General features: G+C 40.7%; 1 protein-coding gene across 1 annotated transcript; it reads left to right on the top strand.

Moving 5' to 3' along the window:
* The first annotated feature begins 1000 nt into the window (after window positions 1-1000).
* On the top strand, window positions 1001-11806 carry LOC147887312 (MADS-box transcription factor 23-like). Its single transcript, XM_087394271.1, has 7 exons — window positions 1001-1269; window positions 2258-2336; window positions 3199-3260; window positions 3517-3616; window positions 3763-3804; window positions 11504-11545; window positions 11630-11806. The coding sequence occupies exons 1-7, from the start codon at window positions 1001-1003 to the stop codon at window positions 11804-11806; spliced, it is 771 nt and encodes a 256-aa protein (XP_087250397.1).
* Window positions 11807-14691: the final 2885 nt, after the last annotated feature.

Genomic DNA, 14691 nt, shown 5'->3' with positions numbered 1-14691 from the left:
GGCTTAGGCTCTGTGCACACATCGAGGATTATGCACAGCTAGTGATGGTTCACACAAATTTTGAGATAAAATGGTGGCGCATTGGTGTGTAAAAGGAGCACTTGAATTTTGAAAGGTGCCAAAACAAGCACGAGAGCGCGATTTTGTTTTCAACCAATGAGGTGCCACAACATAATGGTTCAAAACTCTGCAACTCCCACTACGCGCTCGTTTGGAACCATGCACACTTGACATGGATACTAAAGAGCCAATCTATCATTGCCAACTAAGGCTTGTCAGAGGCCCTCTACATCTCCACCATTCTTTGTAGTCTGCATTTAATGAGCTTCTCAAGCTCTTTCAAAATAAATCGCATGAACACAAAGCCAAATTTTCGGGCTGCGCCCTACTCTCTGCGTGTGCACAGACCCTTAGTGTACACGTCATTGAAAATGTGGCACTAGTGGTCGTTTACATAAAGAACAAGATAAAGGGAGGTGCCCCTAGACTCCAAATTCCCACCTCAATTTTTGGAGGTGCCATTCCAAGTAGTGGGCAAGAACCGGAGTGTAATTGGCTCATCAGCCAATGGGAAATGGGCATGTGGTGCTGGGTTTGAATTGGATTGCTTTCAATGCTTTGGAAAAGGTAGAGACTTCGATGGGCTAACCAATGAGAAACCCCCAACTAACTAATGAGAAACCCCCAACTGACATAGGCGGAGGTCCTTCTGCAAAGTAATGAGACTTGTATTGAATGCTGTGTTCAATGATGAGGCAAGGTCAGCAATGAGTTGTGTGAAGAGAAAGAACTTGTAAGGAGCCAACTTCCGCTTTGGTGGCCTTGGAGAGAGAAAAGGCAAAAAGAGACGAGGTGGTCAATGTCCTAGGGTGAATAATGTCAAAGGGGAAGTTTGGGATCCGACCTTACCCAATGAAGAGAGTTGTTGCTCTTCAAAACCATAGATAGTTTACAAGCTAATTGAGACTTTCTCATTTTCTCAAACTCCTCCATCCTCAACATGTTTTCACGCTTTCACTCCTCCCCTCCCCCCCCTTCCCACCCTTCTCATGCCCTTCTCCCCTTCCTCCCTCCCTCCTCCTCCTCCTCGTCCCGTGTTCGTATCCCCATCCGTCGCATCGATAACCCCACCAGTCGCCAGGTTACCTTCTCCAAACGCCGCAATGGCCTCCTCAAAAAAGCCTACGAGCTCTCCGTCCTCTGCGATGCCGAGGTTGCCGTTATCGTCTTCTCCGCCACTGGGAAGCTGTCCGAATTCGCCAGCTCCAGGTAGCTGCTGCCGACTTCCACCGATCTTGGTTGAAATTATTCCCGTTGCATAATCTTGGGTGCATAAGTATCTTAGTCGAGAAGGAAAGATCAATTGTGAAGTGGAGAAAGGTGCGCGCAGAGAATAGGGAGAACAACTAGAGCGGAACGAAGAAACGAGATTGAAAGGAGACCTTACCTTATTTTAGGCAGAGAGGGTGTTAGTTACAACGGACACCCGTCAGTTACAACAGTTACAACAGACACCCGTGAGAACGTAAGAGTCGCGATGAGTGACGAAGCGTAGGTTAGTGTAAACAGTTTGCGTCAATGTTATTTTAACAAAGACAACTATCCTGCGATTCCCCGTCGCAGATAATTATAAATAGGTAAGTCGAAATTCTCTAGCTTCATGCAGAGCATGGACGGAATTCTTTGGGACGAGCCACTGTTAACCGAAGACGTCAGCTAATTACTTGTGATGATAGCATTCTACGAACCTATCCAATGGCCGCATTGCTTATACAGACAATATTCTAGTTTAGTCAAAAGGTATCTACGCTAGCCTATGCGTAGCTAGTTCCGAAGTTTGAAAGTTTACAAATGTAACTGATCGGCATCCGAATTAGCGCCAAGCAGCGCACTAATCGTGCAATGGTAGAAAGCAGAGCACGTTTCTGAAGACTGAGGTTACAACGTGTGTTATCATATCTATTCTACTTGCAAGTTCCCAAATATTTTCCGTGAAACAGTGGTGCTTATTTGTTTAAAAGTAGCATTTGGATTTCTATATATTTGTGTGGTGATGCAAGCGTGGTTACCAGGAACAAGTTTGCTACCTCCTGTACTTTATAGGTAAGCTTTTGCGCGTACTGCCGTAAACATCTGCTTTGGACACCCATTGACATTGAGTGTTAAGGAGGAAGTTAGATAGATGTTTAATACTAACAATCACTTGTCTTCTTGAACTAATCGTATCTTTATATCTTATCACGCGATATTTTTTTAGCATGTCAAGCACCTTGGAACGGTATCGAGAATGCACAGATGGGATACCTTCTAGCAGATTTGTGATACAGGATGCAGAGGTAAGATAATGATGGTCAAACTTGAAAGTTTCAAAATTTTCCCATGATCTCGTTATGGCAGCTATCTCTCTCTCTCTCTCTATCTATCTTTCTCTCTCTCTCTAGTATGCTTATTCTAGCTTCATTTTGAAACGTCGCCGTGAAAGAACTCTTTGTTTACTAACTATTCTACTCGTGGTTCTTTACAAAGACATCATATCCATCTTCATACATAGTAAAAAATATCAATGGATAAAAAAGTTATGTGCGCGTTGATCTTGAAGGTAACCTCATCACAAAGATTAGGAAATGTGAAATAAATCAACATTATTGATTTTTAAATTGGCTTATGCTTAATTTTAAGGGATCAAGTTTCCCAAAACGGTCATAGGCCAAGTGTATATCTATTGTACATTTGCACACATGCAAATGAAAGCTCATACAATCACAACCTCTCAATAGGGTACTTTGACATGACTATATCGAAATAAATGCATTTGCGAAACCTTCATGGACTTTTAAAGTCATGCTTGTTTAGAAAAAGATTCACATTCTTTTATATTCTTCTCAAAGAGATATCCTCATCTTAGTGTGCCTCTACATACCCTCAATGTGCAATGTAGGTGCACACAAGTATACACGCAACAAGAACAATAAGTTTCATATTAAATATAAATGAATGCCTCACTTTTCCTACTAAAACCTCCTACTAAATTTATCATTACATAGAGAACATTTACCATATCACTAAGGTTTCCATTGAATGGAAGCTTTCTAAGGATCAATCTTTATTTTGTACTTTATTTTAAAATAGAAAATTGCAATCTACTTTCGAGTCAAGAAATGTCATTTTCTAACAATTCAAAATGTATTTTTATACTAGTATTGGAGGCATGAAGCAAGCTTGCTGAAGGAACAAATCAACTATGTACAAGGTCTACACAGGTAGGCAATAATCTTTTCACTGAATTTTTAATTCTAAAGTAGTTCGTCCAACCCTTGTCTCTCATTGAATAGTTAGTATTTCAAGTCACTATTTTCAATTATGTTTATTTGTTGTATATGTATATCCCTTGTCTATATGATTGATCCTTAATATTACATCATGTCTACATTTGTATCTTTGTCTTAGTTTCAAGTAGTTTTCTTTATCTAAACTTCTATAGTCGTATTAATTGTGTATTATACTTGACCGTTGTAGGTTCATGATGGGTGATAACCTCATGTCATTACCATTAAAGGATGTCCTAAAGGTTGAATCAAGGTTAGAAGTTGCACTCAACAAAACAAGGATTAGAAAAGTAAGTAATTTAGCTATTTATATCCAGCTCTTATCAAAACTCGATGACATGAATTTCAGGGATTTTCTTTATGTGATGTGTCATGCAATATTAATTTGCTTTAAATATTTTAAATATTTGATTATTTTTTTTTCTTGGATCATTAGGTGCAATTGATGCAAATTCAGTGCCAAGAAATGCGTAAAAAGGTGAGCTTCATTTTCTATCCCCCTTTTATTTTCCTATTTTACTATAAACATGGATGTCACACCTTGTGCTCCAAATTCATCATTTGTGAGTTGCTTTCCTCCTTGAGATATCTCATCAAACACATGTCTCTATGCTTTCTGCTTTAATTTTGCATGTTTCTTCTTATACACACGAGTGTGTTTGTCTGAACCAAAAGCTAGTAATTTTTGTTGTATTTATATCTAGACATTGAGAATTTATATAATAAACCTATATTAAACATTACTCCTTCCATGCATAATTTCTTTGGCTATTGCTAATCATCATACGACACGATCTTGAATGGTAGTGCTCAATTTCTCAATCTTTGTGATCTTTTATCTATCTATTTTGTCCAATATCTTGTTTTCCTCCTTTACATAGTGACATCTAACTTTATTGAAATTTGGTTTTAGCAAAGGAATAAAGCAAGGTCCCCAATGTCGGTGCACTTGGCAACTCTCTATTTGCTTGATTAGCTCATAGCTCTGATTTTGTAGGTCAACCAACACAGAGGCCGTTGCTTTAACAATTTGTACTTTCCTTTTAACTTTAAGCAAAAGCAACCTTTTGAGAGTGTCAATTGGTTTAGAGCTTTGTTGTCTTCTTGCATCCTCAAAACCTAACATAATTCCAAAGCCAACGATTACTTTATTCATATTGCATTTGAAACTCAAGTTAGAAATACTATCGTTGAAGCTATTGCATAATCAATATCTAGCCAACCACTTCGAATAATGGCAAATAAACCTTTTTCATGCCCATACAATGCTCTGAGTAAATCCCAAAATCTCTCTTGGTATACTCGTATCTCTTTTATGTCAACTTATGCCTTGGTCAAAACTGCCATGGCTATTGTTGTTGCTCCTGGCATGACAATGCTACCTCCTCTTACAGTCCTCAGTCTTTCCCATCTGCAACACTATTGTTATGGCGATTATAACGTACAATACACAAGTCTACATGATTACAGCAGCTGCAGTGATTTCTTTAATTGTATCTAGCAAATGAACATGTGATGGTCAAATGAGAGCATGTTAGAAATATAGAAATCAGAGGATGCACATAGAGACAAGAACGAATAGGTGAATTAGGATTTGTTGATCGAATGGACAAGTTACAACTTTGTAGATCATTCGTGTCGATTAGGATAGGATGCATCCTTTCGCATGATCGTGTGTGTTTAGTAGTTTAGACTAAGTGTTACTTCCAATACTCCCCTGTAACAATCACTAGTTTTAACTTGGAGGTGAGTTGCCAATTAATAATGTGAGAGTGTATTTACAATTCATCCAAGATCAAGCAAGTCCTTGGATAGCCATAAAACTTGTGTAGCTGGTTGATTTGAAACATACATTTTCATGCCATTGATCATGTATACCGTTTTTCCCCCTCAAAGGAATGAAAAAGAGAAAGAGAAGAGTCTTCATATGCATGGTGTTCTCCACTTCGAAAACCTCAACAACATCAGTATGTTCTTGTATGTTCTTGCATGGTGTTCTCCACTTCAAAAACCTCAACAACGTCAGTATGTTGAGCTTCATCATGATCTCCATCGTCCATGTCATCCACTGGGTCTCCGTCAAAAGCTCCATCACTACATGCTTTATCTGAGCTATTCCCATACTCTTTATCTTTCATTTTTGATAGGGAACAGTAGCAATGATAGTCGTCCTTTGTGCCTCTTTTATGATTCCCACCAGATTGAGCATCTTGAGTATCATTTCTTGCCTACGAAATAGGGTTCTTTCTTTCAAGACAATCTCCCAGCACGCTTGCAATCTGCAATCCTTTAAGCTCCATGTAGTATAGTAGATAGATCACCTTCATGCTCCAGCTTGCATGCGGTAGTTTTGAACCTTCCGTTGGGGATGCCAGTCGCAAAGTGTGCAGAGACCTTTGGGCCTTGTGTTGCTACAGTGATGTTCCCCAGGATGGAGGAAACACTTCAGCAATCACGTAAGATGAAGTTCAGACTTCATCTTGACCCTTGGATAGGGAAGTGTAAGTGCCATGTGAAAATTGATGAGGGAATTAACATGCATGTAGAGGAATACAGGCCAGTTTGCTCAGCTACATTCGGTGGCTTTCACAACTGATTGTAGCTGGAACTTTCGACTAAGAATTGAATGTGTGTCATGTCTAAAATTGAAGAATTATTGTTGCTTTCGCATTTGACTTCGGATCTTTGTGTACTAAGTTAATCATCGATTGCAGGTAATATTTTGCTTAGACTATGTCAGGCTCTTGAGGCAGGATGATGAGGTTTTGGTGGGTTGTGTAGCCATCACCCGATTATGTGTCAGGATGATGAGGAGGGACATTGTTTCCTCCTGAGTGCAGATTATTTTTTACTACATGGTTTTCTCCCTCGCACTCATCAAAGTTAGGTCGAGGGGTTGGAGGGTCAATGTTACCTCCATTAGCGAGGTCTTCTGTTTCTCGTAAGAGCCTAACAAATTGAAGGAAAGCTAGGCAAGATAGGATCTGTTGCCAAATAGCAAAAATCATGGCTAGTTTGGACCCATGCAGGCTCTCATACCATATAGAAATCAGAGGATGCGCATAGAGACAAGAACGAATACGTGAATCAGTATCTGTTGATCGAATGGAGAAGTACAACTTTGTAGATCGTTTGTGTTGATTAGGATAGAATACTTCCTTTCGCATCACCGTGTGTATTTAGTACTTTAAACTAAGTCTTACTTCCATAAGAAACACTAGTTGTTCATGTTGGAGATAAGTGCACACTAAGTGTACTATTTCCTAGTCATTTGTCTAAGTCTAAGTCTAAGTCTAGTCTTTATGTCTTGAGTGTGTTGCATGTGGCACTTCTACAATTATCCCATAAGCACTCTTACTTTACGTCTTGTACTTTGGCCCATATATTCATGGGTCACATCATTGCAATCTATCAGTTTAACTTGTGTCTTGTCTACACTCTTCTCAAGGTATTTCTTATCTTTCAATTTCCAGTTTCTAGTTCTAGTTCTTGCTTCCATATTCCAACTTGGTATCAGAGCTAGGTTGATCCCTCTTCTCTCCCCTCAGTCTGCCTCTTCTCAAATCTCTCCCCCGCTGCAGATCTGCCCCTCTTCTCAGATTTCTCCCTCCTTCTGTCCTGCCATTGCGCACCAGATCTATGTGTTTCTGCTGTCACTCTATGCCAGATCTATGCACCATTTCTGCCAGATCTGAGCGCCAGATCTGTGCAATTCAGCCACAGATCTGAGCGCCATTTCTGCCAGATCTGAGCGCCCGATCTATGCAGTCCTGCTGTCACTCCTGCACCCGCTCTTGCTGTTGCTCCTGCATCAACGTACCTACTATCAGTACAAATCAGCGCTGTCCGTACGTCGTTCGTACTTTGTACGTCGTCTGTATGATGTCATCCGTACTCTGTACGCCGTCCGTACATCGTTCGTACTCAGCTGTCCGTACAGTCCGTACGACTGTACGGAATCTGTACCTCCACAGGCCGACTTCTCCAGCTGCTGTTCGAAATCTGCTCCATCTTCACGGAGATCTGTGCCATCTGTTCGACCTCTTGGACTGCGCCCTTTTTTGCACGTCTACCTCTGCCTGGGATTAAGGTACTGTGCTTTGCCTCTTTCAGTTTGTTGAGCAGTCTCTCTTTTTTGCTGGTTCCTCCTGCTTCGATGGGCTGTCATATGCTATGGCCTTGACAAAGTGGTGAGAGAACTGGCTTCTTGGATCTCTCCTCTCATTTATTTTTGCAATATTGTAAGGGAATAGACACTGCCCTTGCATCCTAGCAAGAGGTAAGACCTTCCCACATGGCATCTTCCTCTCATTCTCTCATATCTATCAACAAATTCAATGGGTCCAACTTTCATACTTGGCAAATCAAAATCAAGTGCCATCTTATGAAGGAAGGACTTTGGGACATTGTTGACCGTGTTGCTCCCGAAGGTCCCTGTGAGCAAGTTGTCACTGCCAAGAACGACAAAGCCTATGCTATCATATCTCCGACATACATTCATCACATCTCCGACATACAGTCTGCTCCTCAAGCATGGATCACTTTGGATACCCTTTTTGGAGCCCGATCTAAAAACTCTAAGATTGCACTTATGATCTCATTCTTTGATCTACATATGCAGGAAGGAGCTACTATAGCCTCTCATGTCAATTATCTTTGTAGTCTTATGGTTCAGCTTGCGTCAGTCAAGTCTCCCATCTCCGAAGACATTGCTATTGCTGTGCTTCTCAAAAGCTTACCTGACACCTATGCTACTCTTGTCACTACCTTCAAGTATCATAATAATCCTTCTCTTGAGGGTATCATCAATGCTCTCCAAGAGGAAGAAAGAACTCAACAACAAAAGGTAACTGACACTGCATTTTTAGCAAAGAAAGGAAGTTCTAAGAGAAGAAAGCCTTGCACCCATTGTGGCAAAACTAATCATATGGAGAAGGACTGTTTCAAGGCTCATCCATGCACCATTTGTGGCCGTGATAATCATTGGGAGAGGGACTACTACTCCAAAACCTCTACATCAGCCCCTGCTTCTACCTCAGCCCATGTTGCTGCAACATCTCCATCAGCTGATCCTGCTGTTCCTTCGTCACATGATGAGAAGTGGGCTTTCTGATTACTTCTATGTCTTGTCTACCACCTTGACCACGGATGATGTAGGTCAAGGGGTTCTCGTGTCTTGGTCTTTCTGTTAGTCTACAGTCAGTCTTCTGTCTATCTAGTCTAGTCTGTCTCTCTATTTGTCTATCAATCTGACTGTGTTTTTGTTTTAGATCCATCTTGTCCAAACCCTTGTGGACCCATATGAGGATATCACTTGAGGAGGGGTGTCTCAGGATCTTTTGTCTATCATGTTTTCTATCTTGTCTCTCAGTCTATCAGTCTTTATGTCTGTCTTCTAGTCTTGTCTTTCTGTCTTACTCCTAGTGTCCACTTAAGGAGGGTGTTGAAGATAAGTGCACACTAAGTGTACTATTTCCTAGTCTACATTTGTCTAAGTCTAAGTCTAAGTCTAGTCTTTATGTCTTGAGTGTGTGCCACGTGGCACTTCTACAATTATCCCATAAGCACTCTTGCTTTATGTCTTGTACTTTGGCCCATATATTCATGGGTCATATCATTGCAATCTATCAATCTAGCTTGTGTCTTGTCTACACTCTTCTCAAGGTATTTCTTGTCTTTCAATCTTGTTATTTCATTTCCAGTTTCTAGTTCTAGTTCTTGCTTCCATATTCCAACTGTTCACCCATGGCTTTGCCACTCAATGAAAGACGCAATGAGCTCGAGTGCTCTCTCTAGTCTCTCTCTCTCTCTCTCTCTCTTTCATGTTCTCCCACCATGATATTCAACGTTGTTGCACTCATGCAATGCATCCAACGTATCTCGGATCCAATTCGACTTGAATGATTAATAAGATCTTCATTTTCATTTTTGATTTGGATTTTTAAGTCTCTGTCTTTGTAACGGCAATTCCTTTTTAGGTCCTTGATCAAGGCAATGAAAAAGACTTTTGCTAGTTAGTGTTCATAGTCTTCATGAGCACCCTAGTCTGATTGGTATTCATGGTCATAATCTTTGTCATTAGTGCACTTACCCCTTTGCTTTCTTGTGCTTTGTCGCTGTAGTCTCCCTCTGATTTGACTCTCTTGATCATTGATATCTTCCTTGCTATTCATAATCTTGGGATCTTCTTTTGCATCTTTGTTGACACGCATTTGTCCATCTCGTGGAGCACCGCCGTTGTGGTCCTCTATTGGATCTTCATGTTGGACATTGTTGATCTTGGTTTGGGCCTTTGAGGCCCCGAACCAAACATGCAAATCATTGCCCTTTTGATGCGTTTGCCTCAGGGACATTGACATTCAGAGCATCTCTACCTTGGCCATCAGAATAGTCATCAGAATAGTCATGAGAGGCATTGTTTTCACTGGTATGGAATGGGTGTTAATCGTGAGGCATAGAAGATGAGAAGTCTTCTTCTTGATCCTCGGGTACGGTCTAGGCATTGTTGTTTTGATGGAGAAGAAGCGCACATCGATATCATGAGGATCAGTATACTTTAGCGATGGAAATCGAAACATATTTCCAAATTAGACTCCTTCAAATGTGCCGCGATTGATGTCTCTTCTGCATGGCCATCATAGACGCGTAAGCAAATTTTTGCCTTTATTTATAGTGGATATTCGATTGCTTTGTCTACATTTTGTCCTCTAATGGTGCATGGTGGCAGATCTTTGTCTGCTTATTCTCCTATGCAAGAGTGGGTCTTTGCCAAGGTTGTTTTTCCCATTCATGGAGCCATATCCATCAACACCCAGATCTGCTTGAGCGAACCTTTGTCCTGTAACCCAATTAGCGACAGGACCAGAGTTGCGATTATAGAGTTGCAAGGTAATGGTTTACTTTGCCAAGATTCATCATCATCTCATCCAATTTTTGGATCCAACGTGCTGTCTTTGGAAAGGAATTCTAGATTGCACACGGAGGAAGTATTGATGCGAGGAAGTGTGGACGTATTTCCAAATGATAAGCACCTGCACTTCACATCGAGGATACATGAGCTTGCATTGAAATATGCAGAGCGTGTGCTAGGCCAGTGCTAGCAAATCCAAAAGATCAAGACATTGGTGAAGGAGATGAAGGGGGTGACACTACCGAATGTGGTGTCGGATGCAGTGATCAAGAAGCTTTTAAGGAAGCAGCTTGAGCAGATGAGTGGCATCTGCACAGATTTGGTGGGTGAGGGGCATGCATTGGCACAATAGGTAGCTACAGCGATTGTGGAGAAGTAAACACGAAACTATCCTAATTTGTGTGGTGGAAAAAGCTGTGAAGGATTGCTTGGAGGATTGCACGTAGTTTGTGAAGAGGATGCTGGAGAAGGCGATGACGATCATCTTTACATTGGAGGGTGATTTTACATGTGCAAAAGTGATGGGTGCTCTGGAGATGGAACGAATACTCTACAGAGCTAGGATCCATGTCACAGGATGCGATTCAAGGCGAATCCATTTTTGTAACCACCCTTGCACTAATTCGTGCAGCACTTTAATTTGATGGCTTAGATTGATTAGATTGAATCCAACGGGCCATGTTCCTCCAATCCTCCTCCCCCAAAGCTCTCCTTAAGAGAAAAAAAGATGCTATAAGCAAGTATTAATTGTCGCAATAGAAGTGCCTTACTCAACGAATAAACTCGGTAATGCCTACTGTGCAATTTTCAAACAATTATTCCTCCAATAATCTTTGGCCTAGCTTGTTCATCAATCAACGGCAAGAAACGTTGAGACTCTTTGTTTCAACCTTCCAAAGACTAAAAGTCCTTCCTATTCTATCGATCCAATGATCCTAAATGTCCATGTAACATCCTAAATGTCTATGTAAGATCCAGTGTTTGGCTTCCATGGTGGCGTTTCCTGTAATGGCTTTCTCTCCTTAATGAAGAGAATAGATGCATGTCTAATAAAAGCATGAGTGTGCTTGTATTCTAATTTTCATTCACATTTCGATTTTATTGTCAAACCTAGCTCACTAATTTTATTGTCAAACCTAGCTCACTAATTTATTGTCCGACTACGGAGTATTTTGTATAACCGGAATTCTCTTTTGCTAGGGCTATAGACACGAGTAGTCTATTGAATACTGAGTATTTGTATATTGTTACAATATATTTCGCCCAGGAAAACATGCTCCGGGAAGAAAACAACTTACTGAAAATCAAGGTACGATTGGTGGGATTTTTTTTACTTCTAATCGTAATAGATCGTCTTGAATCCATGTAATTATATTAAATCCGTGTACTGCAGCTTGCTGAGGCAACATCGAGGATCCCTTTGCCGTCAGGAGCTTCAAGTGCTCAAACAATGGACGAATGCTTAAGTAAGAGATCGTCCCCAAGTCATTCATTGAACGATCAGGGCGCAGGTCATAAAGCTACCAAAGAGTCCGGCATTTCCTTGCACCTCGGGTACGCCGTTGTCTGAACGTACAATCTGTATTCGTTGTTCGTTACACCAAGTTTTTGACAGCAGTTTATATTGATAATTTCTGAGGCATCCATTGCCCGGAAGGAAGCTAACATCGCGTGTAAATTTTTCCTCAGGTTGGAGCTGCTTCCATCAGCCTAGGATAGGACAATACATACATGGTTTCGTTTTTTTTGCTAGTTCTCTTTCCAACTCAATCTAAACTTGCTTTTCGCGCTACATTCCACACTGTTTACCAATCTCCGTTCCCTAGAATTCACGAAATTCTTCTCATTTCGGGCTTCATTTCAAATATAGCTTAAGCATTTATCGACATAAACGTATTTGAAAGCTTTGTGGTGGCAGTCTTTAACAAGAGTGTTTCTGCCATTGCCTGAGAGAGAGTATAAGAAAGATTGAGATGAATACGAGACGATCACATTAGCTAATTTAAGTCTCTACTGAAGCTTAGGATTCACCAAGGTTCAGAGGATAATTCTTCTCATTTCATTCTACAGGTTTCATTTCAAATATAGCTTAAGAGTATGTTAATACTTTTGGTGGTTGTCTTTAACAAGAGAGCTCCTGTCATTGAGAGAGAGAGAGAGAGAGAGAGAGAGAGAGCTCAAAAAATAAAAAATCAATAGTTAAAGAGTATTTTCATGTGCAACACATTGAGCAACTTCAAGCCTTTGCAAGACATTCCTTCAATCAATGATGCTAAATAGTTTGAAGTAGAAAACAATGTATATAAGAAAGAAAATGGACACAAGAGAATTAGACTAGTGGTTTCAAGTACTCTAATGCATTTGAGATCTAGTAAACTTAGAAAACATGCCTTTTAAATAGCATATGAAATAATTAGATTACACTAACATTGCAAGGGAATGGAATACATTTCTCATAAAAGATGTTATTAATTAATTTTTCAAATTGTTTTCTCAAACTGTCTTGCGCAAAGATTTTGTTGAGGATGGTGTAAATTGCACCATTAAGGGTTCACATGTATATCTTCATGTTATGTTCAATACAATTTAGTGTACAGGTAGCTATATCGTGTGCACTCCTCTTTGTCTCCCTCTCTCACTTCTGCTATCATGGTATTAGAGCACCAAGTGCTCCTACTCCCTTAATGAGTGTTAAGCCCTCCTTTCGTGAGGCATCCTCCATTGAGAGAGACTTCCGTCAGAGAGAGTGAAGCCCTTGCTTCATCAAGGCAGAAACCCTTGCTCTGTCAAGGCACAAGCCCTCTCCGTGAGGCACCTTCATCATTTTCTTCTCTTTGAGAGTTCATCTCATAGAGCTCTTTTCCTTCTCTGATTTGAGATAGAAAGCTCATGATTCCAATTTGCAGCACTTCTACTATGCTCATTTCAGATTTTCTCCATTCTTTATGTTCATTGAGAGACAGTTCTAAGAGAGAAATAGAAAGGAGAGAGAGAGAGATTTACTTTGTGAGATGTTAAATTTTCATAATTTTTCTGGTTCGCTAAGGATCTAGAATCTTATTTTAGTCTTAGAGAGATCTATGATACAAAGAGAGAGTTTTGTGACAGTCTAAAGCTTTCTTTACAAAGCTCTAAGACTCAATGACTCATCAACCAATGACTACTACAAAGTCTCAAAGGCTTGCAATGAGCAAAAGTAGCAGTCGACACAACTTGCACCAACAATTGCGCCTCCAACCCAAGCTTACAAGCAGTGCTGGCCAACGAGCAGTAACTAAAACTACAACTCCTCAATGATATCAACGGCTCTGCAACATTAATGGCAAACACATGAAGGGCTTCTTTCAACATCTCACTAGTCTTGAGAGATTAGATGCAGATGCTTTAAATGTTAGCATGGATCAGCCCGTTGTTTCAGATCATGCACATTTGATGGTAAGCCCTCAGCATGAGGCACACTTCTCAATAAGCCCTCAGCATGAGGTAGTCCCACTCATATCAGCATAGTCTAATTATCATGATACACAACCATCATCTTCATGCATGGATCTGCTGACTCCATCCTTTGCCATAGATGTAGATGCTCAATAGGAATTTAGTAGGTAAGTCCTCATCAGTACAAGGCACTCACATCTTCTGCCGCATGCAGTGATATATGACCCAGCGCATCTAGCTCTTCAAGTGATTCCACTCCTGCATCCATCATTAATGCTTTCACCTTTGATATGGAGCATATCTTGGGCTCATTTTCCTTTAGGAGTTGAGATCAAAACATTAGTCTTTAGGATATTCTAGCATCCAATGAGTCCTGCTGCATTGCAGCACCCTTCAATCCAATTATCACCACCTTTGATTAGCAGAACATTCCCCAGTATGAGGATACTTATGCATCAGTACGGTCCTCCCCCAGTGCAGTAGACATCATCAGGTTCAGGCATAGTGCAACCTGGGGAGACTCATTATTTCATCATGCACTTATGGCCGTGGTATAGATTCCTTACATGATGCACCTCAGTGGTTGGATCCATGACTTCATATCACTCCCTACATCAACTTTCGGCACTGCATATGCCTCATGGACATCACATGCATTTTCAGTTATATTCCTAACTTCTAGGCCTTTATACTGTCGGCTCCTTCTCGATGAGCCTATGACAGATGCTTCATCCCATGCCAATGCATGTTTAGCTATGAACATAGTAGATGACCTTCAGCTCATGATAACTAAGCATATAGGTTCGATAGGTTACCGTACCTTGTCAGTTCTATGGGCCTCCCCATCAATAGAGTAGTGTATCACAACTTCACCTTCGGCCTTAGCTTTTATGCATCCCATGGATCACTCTGTCCGCACTGATTATGTAATCTTTTACAATCTTGTATCATTTGATAGAGATTACACTATTGCAGCATACATCGACATTGATGTCTTTGAGTTCGTGACACTGTCGTATG

This window comes from Dipteris shenzhenensis, chromosome 23 (assembly GCF_047967505.1).
Source record: "Dipteris shenzhenensis isolate YYH24624 ecotype China chromosome 23, Dip_SZ_1.0, whole genome shotgun sequence".
Classification (NCBI taxonomy): Eukaryota; Viridiplantae; Streptophyta; class Polypodiopsida; order Gleicheniales; family Dipteridaceae; genus Dipteris; species Dipteris shenzhenensis.
This window is presented reverse-complemented; position numbering and strand designations above follow the sequence as displayed.

What these genes read in the sequence shown, in the direction of transcription:
- LOC147887312 (XM_087394271.1), top strand. Translation starts at nt 1,001, where the DNA reads ATGTTTTCACGCTTTCACTCCTCCCCTCCCCCCCCTTCCCACCCTTCT. An exon ending in TTGTGATACAGGATGCAGAG is followed by an intron (nt 2,337 to 3,198) that starts GTAAGATAATGA and finishes TTTTTATACTAG; the next exon opens with TATTGGAGGCATGAAGCAAG. An exon ending in ACAACTTACTGAAAATCAAG is followed by an intron (nt 11,546 to 11,629) that starts GTACGATTGGTG and finishes CGTGTACTGCAG; the next exon opens with CTTGCTGAGGCAACATCGAG.